We start from the raw sequence: 16,472 nt of genomic DNA, 5'->3' as shown, positions 1-16,472 counted from the left end.
TTGCATTATAGTCTCCCTAGTGATTAGTACAGTGCTCTTCAATCAATCAATGGTATTCACTGAATGCTTACTCTGAGAGACCACTGTACCAACTGCCTAGGAGAGTGAGTACAATACCACTCCCTACCCTAGCTTACAGTCTAAAGCACCCAATAAGCACTCAATAAATATTAGTAGGTGAACCTGGCAGCTCTCATTAACATTTTTACTGTGTCATGTAGGAATTTTAGTCCATGTCCTTTGACAGTTTTAACTGAAACACAGCAAGTGAAATTCTAAAAGATCACTCAGTATATTTCCCCAGGTCAAACTGAATCCAGAGCTGTTTCAGCACAAACCTCCCCACTACTGCTCAGACAAGTCCACATTGTTTTAAATGAAATGCTATAACTGTGAACTGTAAATTATTTAATCTATATAGACAATTTAACACATAGAATTAGAATGTGTGTGTGTGTGTGTGTGTGTGTGTGTGTGTGTGTCTGTACACACCCACCTGGAAAGGACTCTCTATTAACTCAATTTTTGCTGGAAGTTAGAGTTTCTGGATGCTAACCATCACGACCAAGACCAGGTGCAAGGGCAGTAAGAGTTCAAGTCTCAACTCAAGATGTACAGAGGTTAACCACAATTTATGTTAACAGGAAAAAGGTGAAAGATTACATTTGGGAGAGTGGTCAGAAAGAGCAATGAGCACAAGGGGAAGTTGAAAGTCATGGAGGATGACGGTATTTCTATATGCCATTATTCAATTTCCTTTGTCAGTGTTAGTGAAAAGTATAGGTAACCCTTCTGAAGAGAGGAAATGCATGGATTTTCATATAGAAAGTGAATGTGATGATATTCTGCACCTGCACTGAGTTCCAAAATGAAACAGTATTGCCATCCATTATGCCCACTAAGAAATCAATGACTGCCTTACTCCTCACATGTTGCACTACTCACAATTCATAATGCCACAAAGGATCAGTTCTTATCACATTTTGGTTCTGAAGATTCCTAAAATGCACTGTATTGCTACTTCTTAACCTCAACCTTGGGAACTAGAATTATTCACAAGATTCAGAGATGTCAACAGTCATCCCATTATGTTTTCACAACAGGACAGCCTTGCCCAAATATCAGGTAACACTAAAAATGAGAGAGGGAGGAGGAAATGAAAGCTACAATTAAAGATGGGTATTCCAGAGTGCAGAAAAAGGAAATGAATTACAGACATGAGTAAAATCAGACAAAGAAGAAAGGAACTTAATTCTGCCAATTGTTTCCTGTGTGACCTTGGGCAAGTCACTTGACTTCTCTGTGCCTCAGTTTCCTCAATTGTAAACTGTGGAATCAATACCTGTTCTCCCTCCTAATTAAACTGTGAGACCCATGCAGTACAGGGACTGTGTCTGACCTAATTGACCTGTGTGTTTGACACATAGTAAGCACAAAGCAAATACCATTGAAAAAGCTCTAGAAGAAGAAACTAAGTGTCACATCATGGAAATTGCTGAAAAACGTAAAGGAGTAAAGAAACCAGTTGGCCTCAAATAGTGAGGGGGGCAAGTATTAGGAATCAGAAAAATGTAATGAACAAAGCAGCAACTCTAGTCATCAGACGCATTATTCAGAAAACTCAAATTATCTAGACTTTTCAAGGATTATTACTGTTGTCCAGTAGATCACACTCGCAAATTGTAACTCTGTGCATAGATACATGCTTATGCAAAAGGCATGAAAACACTAGATATTGAAAGTGACAAGTGTTTCTGTTAGTAAATGAGGACATAAGGAAGGACAGATATTGAATTACATCAGAGGGTTCAGTGATGACATAAAATGAATACTACCAAATACAAAACTCTTCTCTTCCAAATAAAAACGTATCCAGTCCTTTAGTCTTTTTATGTCATTTTATTTCAACCAGTCTAGAAAAACATATTTAGCATAATGATAATAATAATGATGACGGTATTTGCTAAGTGCCAAGCACTGTTCTATGTGCTGGGGTAGATCCAAGGTAATCAAGTTGACCCACGTGGGGCTCACAGTCTTAATCTCCATTTTACAGATGAGGTAAATGAGGCACAGGGAAGTTCAGTGACTTGCTCAAAATCACACAGCTGATTCGTGGCAGAGCCGGGATTAGAACCCACAACCTCTGACTCCCAAGCCCATGCTCTTTCCGCTATGCCATGCTGCTTCTCCATGGATAACCATGTGTCATGGCCCTTTGCCATTATTACACTATACACATGCTTTACATAGTGCCTTGCCTCAGTAGGTATTCAGTAAATACCATTATTACTGTAACATTCTAGATAATATCGTTTTTGCTATCATGCTGACTTAAGTTGGGTAAAAAAATAATAATTTACTATCTTTATAATGGTGGTGTGAACTTTAGATGAGTTCTTTAACCAATTCAATTTGGCTTCAACGGCTATTACATAAAGTTGCAGAGGATTATTAACTCATTTGCATACGCTATTGACTTGATTGGGAAGGTGAAATAATAAACCATCTCCATTAGATACCTAGACATTTAATTGACTAATAAATTAACAGAAAAAAAATTAATTCAAAATTCTTTAACATTTCAAATACAGATAAATAATAAAATAATCCAACAGGATTTTGAAAAAATCTAGGAAAAGTAAAAAAACGATTAATTTTCCCATATATGGCAGGAAATTTTGGCATATTTGGAAAACAGAAGGATAAATTAATTCCATTGAAAGGTTTGAAATTTGAAAATCCTCAAATTGCTTATTGGCTTTGAAACCAAATATTCCACTGAATACATTAGAGTTTTCCCAGTTCTTTTTTTTAGTCTTACTAACCTTCTAATGCCCTACCAGAAATTTATAATTTAGAAATAGTAGCCTTCTTTGAAGATTAAAGCTTTGGGACAAATTGTTCACATCCCTTAATAACCAAATCACATAGTTTGTGAAAGGCTTATCTGCCTTTCTATTCTATATGATTTCATGACCAGAAAATACTTTATATCCCTATTACATGAATGATGAATGGGACCATTGGTTATGGTCTGCTGTTTGCTTGGCCATAGTCAATATGTTTTCTTTGGACAGGGATTTCTGTGATTTATCTCCCTTTTGGTCTTATCACTTAGTAACTCAGAGCAGACAGGAAGAATCCAAGGTTGTGAATAAGGCCTAGTGCCTATTTAGGTCTCTAATGTCAGAGAAAATATCTCATTTAATGATCCAGCTAGTCTGGCTGCTTGAGTCCTGATTGCACTCCACTCCAACCAGAAAATAAAGGTCATATTTCTTGGAAAGTATGTGCATAAAATATGCAAAATAATGTTTCCTTCAGAACTGGCTTTATTCTTTGCTGTAATTGCTTTCATTTTACAGATGTCATCCAGGTACATTGTATAGTTTTAGTGATTTTTTTTTGGTCCGTATTATAGTGCTGACAGTGTTTAACTTTACAAATGCCAGAGTACTAGGGTTCAGTGATTCTATTACCATATATCAGGCATGCTCAAATTTCGTTAAAATCTCCTTTCTGTTAAATCCATAGAGATTGCAGATTTCCCTTTCCATCACATAGGCCAGGGACACCACCCAGCTTCAAATGTTTTCTCTCTTTGTTTAAATGGTTCATTTGGAGTAATATTCAAAACATGTACAAAGGAGCCAGAAGTTAAATTGTCTTTCTTTTGGGGCATTTTCCAATTAGGACACAGCTAAAGCAGAATCTTAGTCAAATGTTCAATGGACACTCTTCTGTTGGTGGAAACCCAAGCCAAACTAGTTAGTGGAAGGAGCCATTCTAAAGGATGTCCTTTCTGAAAAATACTGATGAATGTTTCTGTGATGTCACTGGTAATGAGTGCAAATGCTTCACTGCCATTTCCAATGTAAATTGCATCTGAGAAAATTATCTGCTTGATTTTTTCTTTTTAAGGGACTCATTTTGCTGAGGTTTTCTGATTCTGATACAGATCTTCCAAACACAGAGGTACCATTTTTAAAGGATGGTCTTGTATTTGCATCTGCTGTTATTAGAAGGGAGAAGTCATTTTCAGGTGCAAATGGACAGGTAACTAATGGTAACTAACATGGTACATAGTGTGGTCAAGTGAAACAACAGCTGGGTTGGATTTAGGAAAGCTGAGTTCAGTTCTCCTATCACTTAATCAGTGGTATTTATTGAGTGCATACTGTGTGCAGAGTACTGTCCTAACACTTGGGAGAGTACCTACTCTCAACCATGACTGTTTTGTGATCTTGAGCAATTTGATTTAAGCTCTCCTTGGTTCACTTTTCTCATCTGAAACATGGGGATAAAAATTAGCTGTCTCTTCGACGCCATAAAGAAGTTACGGGAGTGAATGAGGTAATGATTGCAAAGCCCATAAGGATGACAACAAGATATAAATATTTCCATGACATGGGACAACAGGGACCCAATCTTTTTACATATCCTTTTTTTAATGGGTGAATTCAATACCAACACTTCAAGATCAATATTTCATTTTGCCAGTTAACATTACTTCTAGAGTGTATAATGTTCTTCTTGATGTTCAGTATTATTTAAAGAAACTATATTTTCAGGAATAAAATTTCACTGTCAACTGAAAATTAGAGAATGATGGTCTCGACCTGAAATCAAGGCTTTTGTTCTAACAAAACTGAAAAGAAAATGTGATTATAAATGACCTGTTCTACTTGTTGTGTGCCAAAAGGTGGGTTTGTGGCCTCTATTGCATTTTTTAATTAAAAAGTAAAAGTTCTGGGCTAAATTTTTTAAATATCCATCAGGATATTAATTCTATTTTCTTAAATATTATAGGCATGCAATGAGTGTTCTTGCACAACTGCCATTCCAAATAACTAGAAGCATCCTTCTGAAACATATTCTTTCCATTCACAGAGAGCTCTTATTGAAGAGGGATTTGGAGCAATAATTATAGGAATATTTTTTTCTTAGGATGGAAGTTATTTTTAATAGCTTTGAAAGTTTCCAAAGGTTTCCCAAATTTTTGTAGCATATGCTATGGGTCCTTAGTTCTTAACAGGAAAGACTACAGTAACTTCAAAGGAGAAACTCATTTGGAAACGTCACAGTTGATCAAAAGTAGAATCCCAGAGCAAAAAAAAGGATTCATGGGACCTTATGAAGAATTGAGCCTTTTGAAGAATTGATTCTACCTCCAAAAAGTGAATAAAATAGCTTGAGCTTTTAAAGCCATGCAATGCTTAGCAAGTATTTTGTTTTCAAATAATAATACATTCTATTGTCCAACAATTTATGGGCATAATTAATTTGGTAGAAAAGAACAAGTTTCAGAAAACCCCAAGGGTTTTGAGATGTCCCTGTCGTTTTTATTGTTTATTCATAATGGTATTCTATGTCACTTATTCTGTTCACCTGCAATAAAGTCATCATTAACAACAAATATATGTGAACAGTGGACACCTCTGGTTACTGAGGTTGCTGAATCCAATTTCCTTAAGGTCTACATTTTCAAAAGAGTCAGCCACCAAAAACCTATGGGCAGTTTGTAGAAAATTAAGACTCTGACAATATGAGACTTCAAATGAGAGCAAGACAGAAACATAGAGAGCAACCCATATTGCCTTGAAAGAGTTTAAGATCTCTCAAAGACCTTGGTTTCTGCGACTCACTCCTCTCATAGCTCTCCACAGACAAGTATGTCATTCCAAACCCTTACAGTCTTTCTACTCTGTGAGGTACCTGAAAAATATCTCACATCTGCTGCATCTCCCAAGTCACGCTGTGATAGCTCACCACTACCCCCAAGAGTGTGGTCCCTTCTATAAATCAATTTAGGACATTGGCCCTGTGCTCTGCACCCTAGGGGAACCAGCCCCTGCTAGAGAACGAAACTCCAGAGAGTGGTCTCCATATGCACAGTGAAGGGGTTGGGGTGGCGATGCAAGCTGCCTGCAAGATCCAACTATCGTCATCCAAGTCCTGTTCACTGAGAGGGGTGGAGGGGTGGTTCATTGAGAGATGGAGTGTCTTTTGTAAGCTTAGGCTTGTTAGTTGCCAGGTAGGGAAGAAAAATTTAAGGTCTGAAAGTTAAGGTCTGAAACTCTGCTCTATACATGACTACCATAGGGTGGCAGGGCATGACTCCCCTCAAGGTGCTTCTGTTCACCACTATATTAAGTCCCTTCAGATATTTTTAATTAAAGCTGAAAATGTGTAAATATGTACATATTTAGAGATAGAGCAAGCAAAATATTAAATAAAAAACGTATACATTTTGAGAGAGAGAGAGAGAGAAAAGGTGGATCAGTGGTTTATGTCTTTCCTAAATTATAAAACTGGTATTTTTCTGGGTGACTGCCACCTTCATTCCTGGATGAGGCAGGCACTCTAAGATCAGGTTTTTTCAGTTGCAATAAAAAAGGGTAAAAAGCCCAAATTAATGGGTCACTAGGTATTTCAAACTTGAGTACTTAGCAGTAAAAAAAAAACTAAAAAAAAAAAACCAGAAACAGTTTGCAGCCAGGTGGCTCGAGGGGATATTTTGTTGAACACTGATTAAAAATAATTTCTTCTAAATGAGACCTGACCACAAAATGGTGCCATTAATGGGCAGGGACATTTTCACTAGAGAGGAAACTATGCCTGGCTGCCTCTGTACCGCCCACAACACCCGATGTTTTTTTTTCTTCTTCTTCTCCTTTTCTTGTTCTTAATAGCAGGGTAAATAAGCATCAAGTGAGGCCTAAATGTTTTCGGCCAAAAACAGAGTCCAAACTCCTCTGAGAAAACATTTGGCCTCTGTGGTTTTGTAATATGTTCCAGAACACTGAGTTCACTGAAGAACATTGTGAAAAACTCCCATCTATTGGAATGATGTTGAGGAATGTTACAGTATCAGAAGTTCCAATTGGTCCATTTCCTGTAGGCCCAAAATGAGCCTTGTAAAAAAAAAAAAAAAAAAGCCTCTGCTATGTGGAAGTTCTCATGGGAAAAATGAATGGCAAGAAATCCAAGCTTTAAAAGAAACAGCTAATCTGCTAGTTTGATTGTTCTTCAAAACTTACAATGAACCAATGATCCTAATTAAAAACACTTGGCCTACTTCTATAAAGCATCATAGCTTTTTCTATGCTTCGTTTGTACACACCACAAAACTCCAGATAGACTATTATTTTTTCAAGTGCTCACTAACAAAGTGCTGACTTTGTTGGGATGGCTGAGCTAATTTCTTGAACTCAGTGTGAAACCTTAGCTAAACAAAATTGTGGTAATTTTCCTTAATTTGTAAAAGTGATTGGAGTGCAAACAAAATTTTCCTCTTGGGTCAATCCTATAATTTTCAATTAACTAAAACTAATCGGCAGGCGTGCACCAAACCTGCATTTTGTTTAAAGGGCTGGGAGGCATTTCCGAGGGTCAGAATGCATTAATTGTTTTTATTTTCTTTTAAATTAAGGACTTTGCTCCGAGAGGCACGGTGGGTTTCAGATCACATTAATGTAAGTGGCTTGAAAAGGAAGATACTGTGAGGTAAAATGTCACAGACAAAATAAAATTTATTAACTTAATTGTATGGTTATGATTAAAATATGTTAATAGAGTCATCCACTGACTGCCTTTGAATTTTGTTGTGGATAGGGAGCTCTTTATTTTTACTTGGTTTTTCCCTGCGTGCTATTATCCATTGAGTACTTTTAACCAGTAACCCAGCAATGCTACCAACAGCTCATTCCCAGTATACAGAAATTCTAACAACTATGCTTAGCACTTCAGATAAGTGTGTGTCACACGCCAGGCAGTTTGCTGTGTTTCTAGAGAAGCCATCGTGATCTCCCTGGTCTGATGTGCTTAAATTATTCAGTCTGTCACTTGACTTCACACAACAACTAACGCATCCAGCTTCCAAACAGGAGGCCGGTCCATATGTCCACGGAGCTCCCAGAGTCCCTTCTGATGACCAGGGCACTTGGGAAACCCAGGACACCTTGCTGTGTATTAACAAAGTACTCTCTCAGCCTTATATCTTTAGATCACTGATCACATTTATTGTTCAGGTTGTCTTTTTTAACCTTCATTTTATCCTCACTCTATTTTCCATATTTCCTTTAGTGCCGAACTTCGCAAAGCATTTATTTCTGCCGACCCATTTGCTCAGTACAGAGACCAAAGTAAATTATTAAGTAAAAGCCTCACTTTCACAAACCCACCCCCCACACACATGCAAACGCACAACATGGGAAATCATCGGACATCTGGGAATGGAGGAACATAGCATCACAGCATCCAAAATGTTAGGAAGACAACCTGTCAGCACAATTTCTAGAAATTATAGTCAGTTCTATATGATCCTCACCTGTGTAAATGAACCGTCCAGGGGTGCCTTTGCAGAACTGTTTGGATTTGTAGGACAATGTGACTTCTACTACACCGGGGATGTGCCTGGGAGGGGTCTGGACTCGGATGGCATGAGGAGTGATCAGCTAGAGGAAAACATTTAAAGAAAAATAGTCATTGTTCTATGCAAACTAGTTTTTGATGAGTCCACTCATCAAATTATGGTAAATACATCTTTAAAACATGTCATTACCCCCATCAGTGTTTGAATAGGAGGCACCAACTACAATATTTACAATTCCCCAGCAACGAAAAGAAATTATTTCTGTTTTCAGATGTGTTGTGAACTCACTCCCTCATTTGAAAATAAAACCTCCTGGTTTGTGCTGCTTTAACTATATCAGGATATCCTTTCCAGATCCTCTAGTTGTAGCTGACACTCAGGTTAGAGCCAGATCCACCACATCTCAACATGAGCTGATTTGCTAAATGGTTGAGCCAGAGCCCATTAAAATGTGAAAAGACAGATGTGCAGAATACTGAGTATGACTTGTGATTAGCTTTACAACGCAGGTATGAAATAGCATTCAAAATCTTCAAAACTTTGCATAGTTAGATTGCAAGTATGGCATAATTTAAAGGAAAAAAAAACAGAGGCCTTGACACACTGGGAAGTCCTGCAACCAAACATTTATCCTGTCTTTGCCCTGAGCAACATGCAGTCTTTAAAGAAGGGGGAAGCAATTCCAAATAAATGAATGTATCACTGATTGTGCAATGCATACACATGGTGAGAAAATTCCTTCCTGTACCCTGCAGGCAATCAGATTACACCATGAAGTGGGAGATTTTATTATCCTTATCTTAGTTTACATAACTGCAGATGTTATTAATGGTCATAAAACTAGAATTATCCTGTCCTTTTAAAAACTCCAGCCACAGAATCTGACTTGGTGACCTCTAAGGGCAGTGTATTCCACAGGATGTCTATATGAGCTGCTCAAAGTATCCTATCCCTTAATTTATTCCCCATTCACCAGCCATTAATTTCATTGGGAATTTGTTGTCCTGAGACAACATATTGATCCTTTTTCACTGTTTATATGGTGATAAGTAAATGGCTACCTCATTTTTTCCAACAGCATGCCCCAATGAGAACTATGGGTAAAAACACAAGGCATACCACAGTTTATATGGAACCTTGAAAATTTTATCCTAATAGGCACCTCTCCATTATTGTCCTAGTTAATGGGAGGGTGTTTTGCTCTGAAATATAATGTTGGGGAAAAGAGTTTGTAAGAGTTGCTGCTGCTAAAGAAAAGTTCAAACAAAACCAGTTATTCTCAAGTAGAAGTAGTAGTAGGAGGAGTAGCAGCAATCATATAATTATAATTGAGAAGCAGTTGGCTCAGTGGAAGGAGCACGGGCTTTGGAGTCAGAGGTCAGGTGTTCAAATCCTGACTCAGCCACTTGTCAGCTGTGTGACTATGGGCAAGTCACTTAACTTCTTTATGCCTCAATTCTCTCATCTGTAAAATGAGGATTAAGACTGTGACCCCCCCCCCCCCCCGCCATGGGACAAGCTGATCATCTTGTAACTTCCCCAGCACTTAGAACAGTGCTTTGCACATAGTAAGTGCTTAATAAATGCCATCATCACTATTAATTCAGCACCCAATTGGAGTAATGTACTGTACTAGGTGCTTGGGGGAGCACAAAAGAAAGAGGTAGCACGTTCCCTGTTGACAACTCAAACTGGGGAGAAAAACACAAAAATATTACAACTGTAATAATAAATAAAATACAAATACAAAATACAAAATAAATACATTGAGCTGATATATATACTTAAATGCTATGGGAAGTGTAAATACGTTCACAAGTGTTAAAGATGACTGAAGAGGTGATCACAACAACTGCTTCCTCTCTAATCTGGACGAAGCAGACTTCAGATTAGGAATTTGATTTAGTTTAGAGTTGGGAATTTCTCTCTCTTCCAGGGGAAGTGCCAGCCAGAGCTTAATGTACAATTAAAGAGGTGTCGTAGTTCACAAGAGCAAATAGCACAATGCAGGAGACAAATAATGTGAAATGGCATGCCCAGAATTGCCGGGGCTACAATCTGGCAAGTCTGATCTCTGGCAAGCCCAGGCAAAAATTAAGCAACAGTGCCAACCCTCACTGTCTTGTTCAATAAACTCAGGAGGCACTTTGAAGAAAAGTCAGAATACTGCTGAACAAGACACATATTCCCAGGGACTTCAAAAATGAATGTTTCAATATAATTTTCAGCCAATCCTCCATTGCCTCGATTCCTAGTGACTTCCTCAGGGAACACAAGAAGTGAAATACTAGGCAGAACAATGATCCATCCAGTTCATTATCCTTTCTCTGCTAGTGGCCACGAAGGATCCTAAGAGGAACAGTGTGATGACTGCCCTCTTTGACATCTGTTGCCACATTTATGAATGTATATGTAGCCCTGTTGTTGGTCCAGTGGGAAGAGCTTAGTTCTGAGAATCAGGACACCGGGCTCTAGTTCTGGCTGTACAAATAGGGGATTGCTTTCCTCAGTTATGCCATCAGGAGTGAAGTTTTCTGAATGAAGAACAATCTAGGACATTATGCAAAGTGGAAATACCTAATAAGAATCATAAAAAGTAGTGGGCTAACATGAATAGTGAAGACCACAGCAGCTATCAAGGTAATCACCTCAAGATCATGGCACTACAGCACAACATGGGCACCATACTGTGATCATTTTCATTCATTCCTTCATTCAATCGTATTTATTGAGCGCTTACTGTGTGCAGAGCACTGTACTAAGTGCTTGGGAAGTACAAGTTGGCAACATAGACAGATGGCCCCTACCCGTCTCTCACAGTCTAGAAGGGGGAGACAGTCTAGAAGGGGGAGACAGTCTAGAAGGGGGAGACAGAAGTGGGCTCACAGTCTAGAAGGGGGAGACAGACAACAAAATAAAACATATTAACAAAATAAAATAAATAGAATAGTAAATATGTACAAGTAAAATAAATAGAGTAATAAATCTGTACAAAAATATATACAGGTGCTGTGGGGAGGGGAAGGAGGTAGTGCAGGGGGGATGGGGAGGGGGAGAGGAATGGGGGACTCAGTCTGGGAAGGCCTCCTGGAGGAGGTGAGCTCTTAGTAGGGCTTTGAAGGGAGGAAGAAAGCTAGCTTGGCGGATGTGCGGAGGGAGGGCATTCCAGGACCGGGGGATGACGTGGGCCGGGGGTTGATGGTGGGACAGGCAAGAATGAGGCACAGTGAGGAGGTTAGCAGCAGAGGAGCGGAGGGTGTGGGCTGGGCTGTAGAAGGAAAGAAGGGAGGAGAGGTAGGAGGGGGCGAGGTGATAGAAAGCCTTGAAGCCGAGAATGAGGAGGTTTTGCCTGATGCATAGGTTGATTGGTAGCCACTGGAGATTTTTGAGGAGGGGAGTAACATGCCCAGAGCATTTCTAAACAAAGATGATCTGGGCAGCAGTGTGAAGTATACATTGAAGTGGGGAGAGACAGGAGGATGGGAGATCAGAGAGGAGGCTGATGCAGTAATCCAGTCGGGATAGGATGAGAGATTGAACCAGTAGGGTAGCAGTTTGGATGGAGAGGAAAGGGTGGATCTTGGCGATGTTGCGGAGGTGAGAGTGGCAGTTTTTGTTGACAGATTGGGTGTGCGGGGTGAACAAGAGAGCAGAGTCAAGGATGACACCAAGGTTACGGGCTTGTGAGATGGGAAGGATGGTAGTGCCGTCAGTGATGGGAAAGTCAGGGAGAGGGCAGGGTTTGGGAGGGAAGATAAGGAGTTCAGTCTTGGACATACTGAGTTTTAGATGGCGGGCAGACATCCAGATGGAGATGTCCTGAAGGCAGGAGGAGACACGAGCCTGAAGGGAGGGAGAGAGCGCAGGGGCAGAGATGTAGATTTGGGTGTTGTCAGCGAAGATGATAGTTGAAGCCGTGGGAGCGAATGAGTTCACCAAAGGAGTGAGTGTAGATAGAGAACAGAAGGGGACCAAGAACTGACCCATTTCAGTCAAAAATGGGTCCTGTACATTTAAAAAAAAAATTCAACTGATTTTCGCAATGTGCTTCACCCTGCCTCCCTATTTGCTCACTGAGCTCCATGACCCAGAGAAAATGCCATTATTATGGATAATAGTTTGTAAATCATTATCACTATGCTACTTTTGCTCAGTTTCTTGGTCCTGAACTCTCAGGATTGAAGCACATCTGACATTCTAGACAGGAGACTCCATCCAGATACACCTAATGCCCATACCTTTGCCTCCTTGTAATCATTTATGGGCCTTACTCCATATATTCATAAAATTTATCTTGACAATGTATCCTTGCATACGTTCCTGTGGCAACAGATTCCTTATGCTTGCTGTGTTAAAAAAAAGGGGTTTCCTGTCTTTTTGAAACTACTACTACTAATAATAATGGCATTTATTAAGCACTTACTTTGTGCAAAGCACTGTTCTAGGCACTGGGGAGGTTACAAGGTGATCGGGTTGTCCCACATGGGGCTCACAGTCTTTATCCCCATTTACAGATTTGGTAACTGAGGTGCAGAGAAATTAAGTGACTTGCCCAAAGTCACACAGCTGACAATTGGCAGAGCCTGGATTTGAACCCATGACCTCTGACTCCAAAGCCCGTGCTCTTTCCACTGAGCCACGCTGCTTCTACTACCTTCAAACTTCATTGGGTGGCTCCTTAGATCTTGAGTTGATCCCCCATAGGAATTAAAAAAATCCTTCTCTTTACCTCATTATACCCACAAAGCAACACTTTCTTGAATGGACCATATAAACTGCTGCCTTCACCTTCTCCACTAATTCTCTTTTCAACTCCCTGAAACCATTTTTTCCCCCACTTCTCTCAACTGAGATGACATCCACCATGTTCTCCTTTGAGCCAAGTCTAGTGGGCTCTGCTCAATCAGTGGTATTTTTTGAATGCTTACTGTGTGCAGGGCACTGCAGTAAGCAGTTGGAAGAGTGAAACACAACAAAGTTGATGGACACGTTCCCTGCCCACAAGGAGCTTACGGTCTAGACAGGGAGACATTAAAACAGACACGTACCCCCTCCTACACTCTTACCCAGGTGACCTTTCCCAGACAGCTGACTGGCCCAAATAATGGCAGATGCTTCCCACGCTCCCCCTGGTCCCCTCTGTAGGCATCTTGGCTCCTTGCCTTGAGCTGAACGTGTTGTTGTCATTAGAGCTGCATCCAGGGCCTGCTCTCCAGGGCATCCAGCCCAGGGAACTGCATGTAGAGCAACCCCCACAACAAACCCAGATGCAGTGACAACTGGTCAGGAGAGATGGCTACCTTTCAAACTGATGAGCACTCCCTAGGCTGCAAACATTGAGTTGGTAGAGATCACATCTTTTTGTACTGTACTTTACTTGATACTTACCCCAGCCTCAGCACCACAACACTTACGTTCCTGTCTGCAATTTATTTATTTATATTAACATCTGTCTCTCCCTCAGGATTGAAAGCTCCCTGTGGGCAGAGATCATGCTTACCAATTCTGTTGTGCTCTCCCAAGCATTTAGTAGAACGTTCTGCACACAATCAGTGCTCAGTAAATACCATTGATGGATTACTCCCCAAGTGCGGTACTCTGTACACTGCAGGCACTCAATGAACATGATTGAATTTTTTTTACAGTATTTGTTAAGTAATTACTACATGCCAGGTGCCGTACTAAGTCCTGGGGTAGATACAAACTAATCAGTTCAGACATAGTCCATATTCCCTATGGGCTCAAAGTCTGAATCCCCATTTTACAGATGAGGTAACGGGCACAGAGAAGTTACGTGGCTTGCCCAAGGTCTCACTGCAGACAAGTGGTGGAGCTGGGATTAGAACCCAGGTTCTTCTGACTTTCAGTCCCAAGGTCTATCCACTGGGCTATGCTTCCATTTCATTGATTCTCCTAGTTGACCTTAGACTTATCAGCTTGATACAATTCTACTTTTCTTCCCTTTTTCTGGGACCGCTCTTTCACAGAATCATTTCCTGGCTTTTCATTTTTCCTGTCAACATTTAAACATGTGTACCCCTCAAAACTCTATTCTTTTCTCCCACTCATTCTCTAGGGAAGTACATCTGCTCACGTGGCTTCAACTATCAGATCTTTGTAAGTGATTCTCCAAAGAATTTCACCCGTTCTAATTTATATTTTTCCTTCTGTTCCCCTTGAATGTAAACAATACATTGAATACAATGTTTGCCTGCATCCCCCATCAGATTGTAAGCATTTTGAGGGCAGTAAGCAGGTATTCAATTTTATATGTCTCAAATGCCTAGTACTGTGCTCTGCACAAAGGTGGCAATCCATGTACTACCTTAGTAATCAGATGATGCTGATAATTTGGTGAATAGCATTTCCAGATTTGCACTGTGCAACTCTTTGTAACTTTGTAAACCACAAATCTGACCCCACTCAGTTTTTATCTTTCCAGGAAGAAGTGTCCTAAAATTTTCAATCTATCCTTGGAAGGAAGCTGCTTCTTCCCCAGTCATTTTGGTTATCCTTCTCTGTATCTTCTTTGGTTTAATTATGATGTGGAAACCAGAATTGCATGCAGTATTCTAGGTGCATACAATCCATGTTTTATGTAATGACAGACCTTTTTCGTTTTGTTTTCGGAGCCTTTCCTGATGTACCCGAGTGGAAATGTATGAATGGGAAAATATGCTGTACACTTTACAATAAAGAGCATATGTTATTACATTTAAAAATAGAAGCTCTTACAATAGGGAGCCACAGAGATTGTTTTTGTTCCTATAATTCATTACATTCATATTGTACCCAAGTTCTTCTAGTTTTCCATGAGAGTACCAATTCTAAAATTGACTCCTACACTTCTGAGATTGCTTACAATTTGGTCTTCCAGTACAACTTTTGTTTTAAGGATAGGAGGACTAGCAATGGTAGGAAGGGAAAGGAGGGAGAGGTAAAATATTCTAATGTATGAGTCAGTCTTCTGAGTCAAACTCAATCATAAGGATAGGATCTTACCATCACTATCACCACCTTTCAATAATAAAAGGGGTTTTACATATATACTATATATTAAAACCCTTTATACATATATATGTGTGTGTATATATATATATATATATATACACATACACATATATACAAGCAGATCAAGATGGAATTTACTTGTGCACGTAGAGTACATATAAACAATCTACAAAGAAGTATTTTTTATTTCCTAGTTTCTCTCTTTCCATAGATGTGTCTTGTGTACATTAAGTGCCCATCAAGCGCTTAGTACAGTGCTCTGCACACAGTAAGTGCTCAATAAATATGATTGAATGAATAGTAATAGCTGTAAGTAGAAGCACTTGATGAGATTAAAAGGGTCTTTGTAGACCAGTACAGTGGTGATTCAGTACCCCAATCAATTGAAAAAGAAAGTAAGGAAGGAAGGAGGAAGATCTAGAGAAGAGGTGAAAGGCACTGATTACAAACACACAGCACAAATCCAGTAACTCTGAATCACCCTAGTTAAATGTGAGACTCATTTTGATGCTCCCACCAGAAAATCTGATTTTAATCTTTCAATCTACCTGTTAACTGTCAGTGTATATCTACAAAATGCATCTCAATTCTTTTACTAGGATATTTTGTGCACCCAAAAAAAGGAGGAATAATACAAGATCACTGGCTTCCACAATAATTTTGACAAGTTAAGGGAAAAATTATCTTTGAAAACCATATTAATATCCAAGAGAGAAAAGCAGGCCAACTGCCTCCAGAAGCATCTGGAAATCTTTCTCGGACAGCAGACCATACAAGCAGCAGCCACTTTCTCTCAAGGCTGCATGTGCAAGCACTTTAACTTTTCCAAGCTGTAAGCCCCGAAGCAAGACTCGCTCCCCAATGGCTAGCCCACACGGCACCACTGCCAGCATGCCGGAGGGTGAGAAACAAAATGTGTGAAGATATGTGCACAGCCCTGCAGTTTTCAGAGAAAGAGGAACATGTGGGTATATGTGTGTATGTGTCTCTGTGTGAAAATCTCTGTGAAAAGTGAAGCTGCTCTGTGTGAGAAAGGAGAGAGAAGGAATGGCAATGAGGTATCTTCCTAAGAGTTGATAAACAA

At 39.7% G+C, this 16,472-nt stretch overlaps 1 protein-coding gene across 3 annotated transcripts in view; it reads right to left on the bottom strand.

The window, feature by feature from the left end:
• The window catches only part of EBF1 (EBF transcription factor 1), a 367,600-nt gene that overhangs the window by 67,574 nt on the left and 283,554 nt on the right, over window positions 1-16,472 (bottom strand). For all 3 annotated transcript variants that reach the window (XM_038772540.1, XM_038772541.1, XM_038772542.1), the window contains exon 10: window positions 8,333-8,459. In XM_038772540.1, coding sequence (XP_038628468.1) covers window positions 8,333-8,459 — 127 coding nt within the window. The remainder of the gene's footprint in view (window positions 1-8,332; window positions 8,460-16,472) is intronic.

This window comes from Tachyglossus aculeatus, chromosome X1, assembly GCF_015852505.1.
Source record: "Tachyglossus aculeatus isolate mTacAcu1 chromosome X1, mTacAcu1.pri, whole genome shotgun sequence".
In the NCBI taxonomy this organism is placed as follows: Eukaryota; Metazoa; Chordata; class Mammalia; order Monotremata; family Tachyglossidae; genus Tachyglossus; species Tachyglossus aculeatus.
This window is presented reverse-complemented; position numbering and strand designations above follow the sequence as displayed.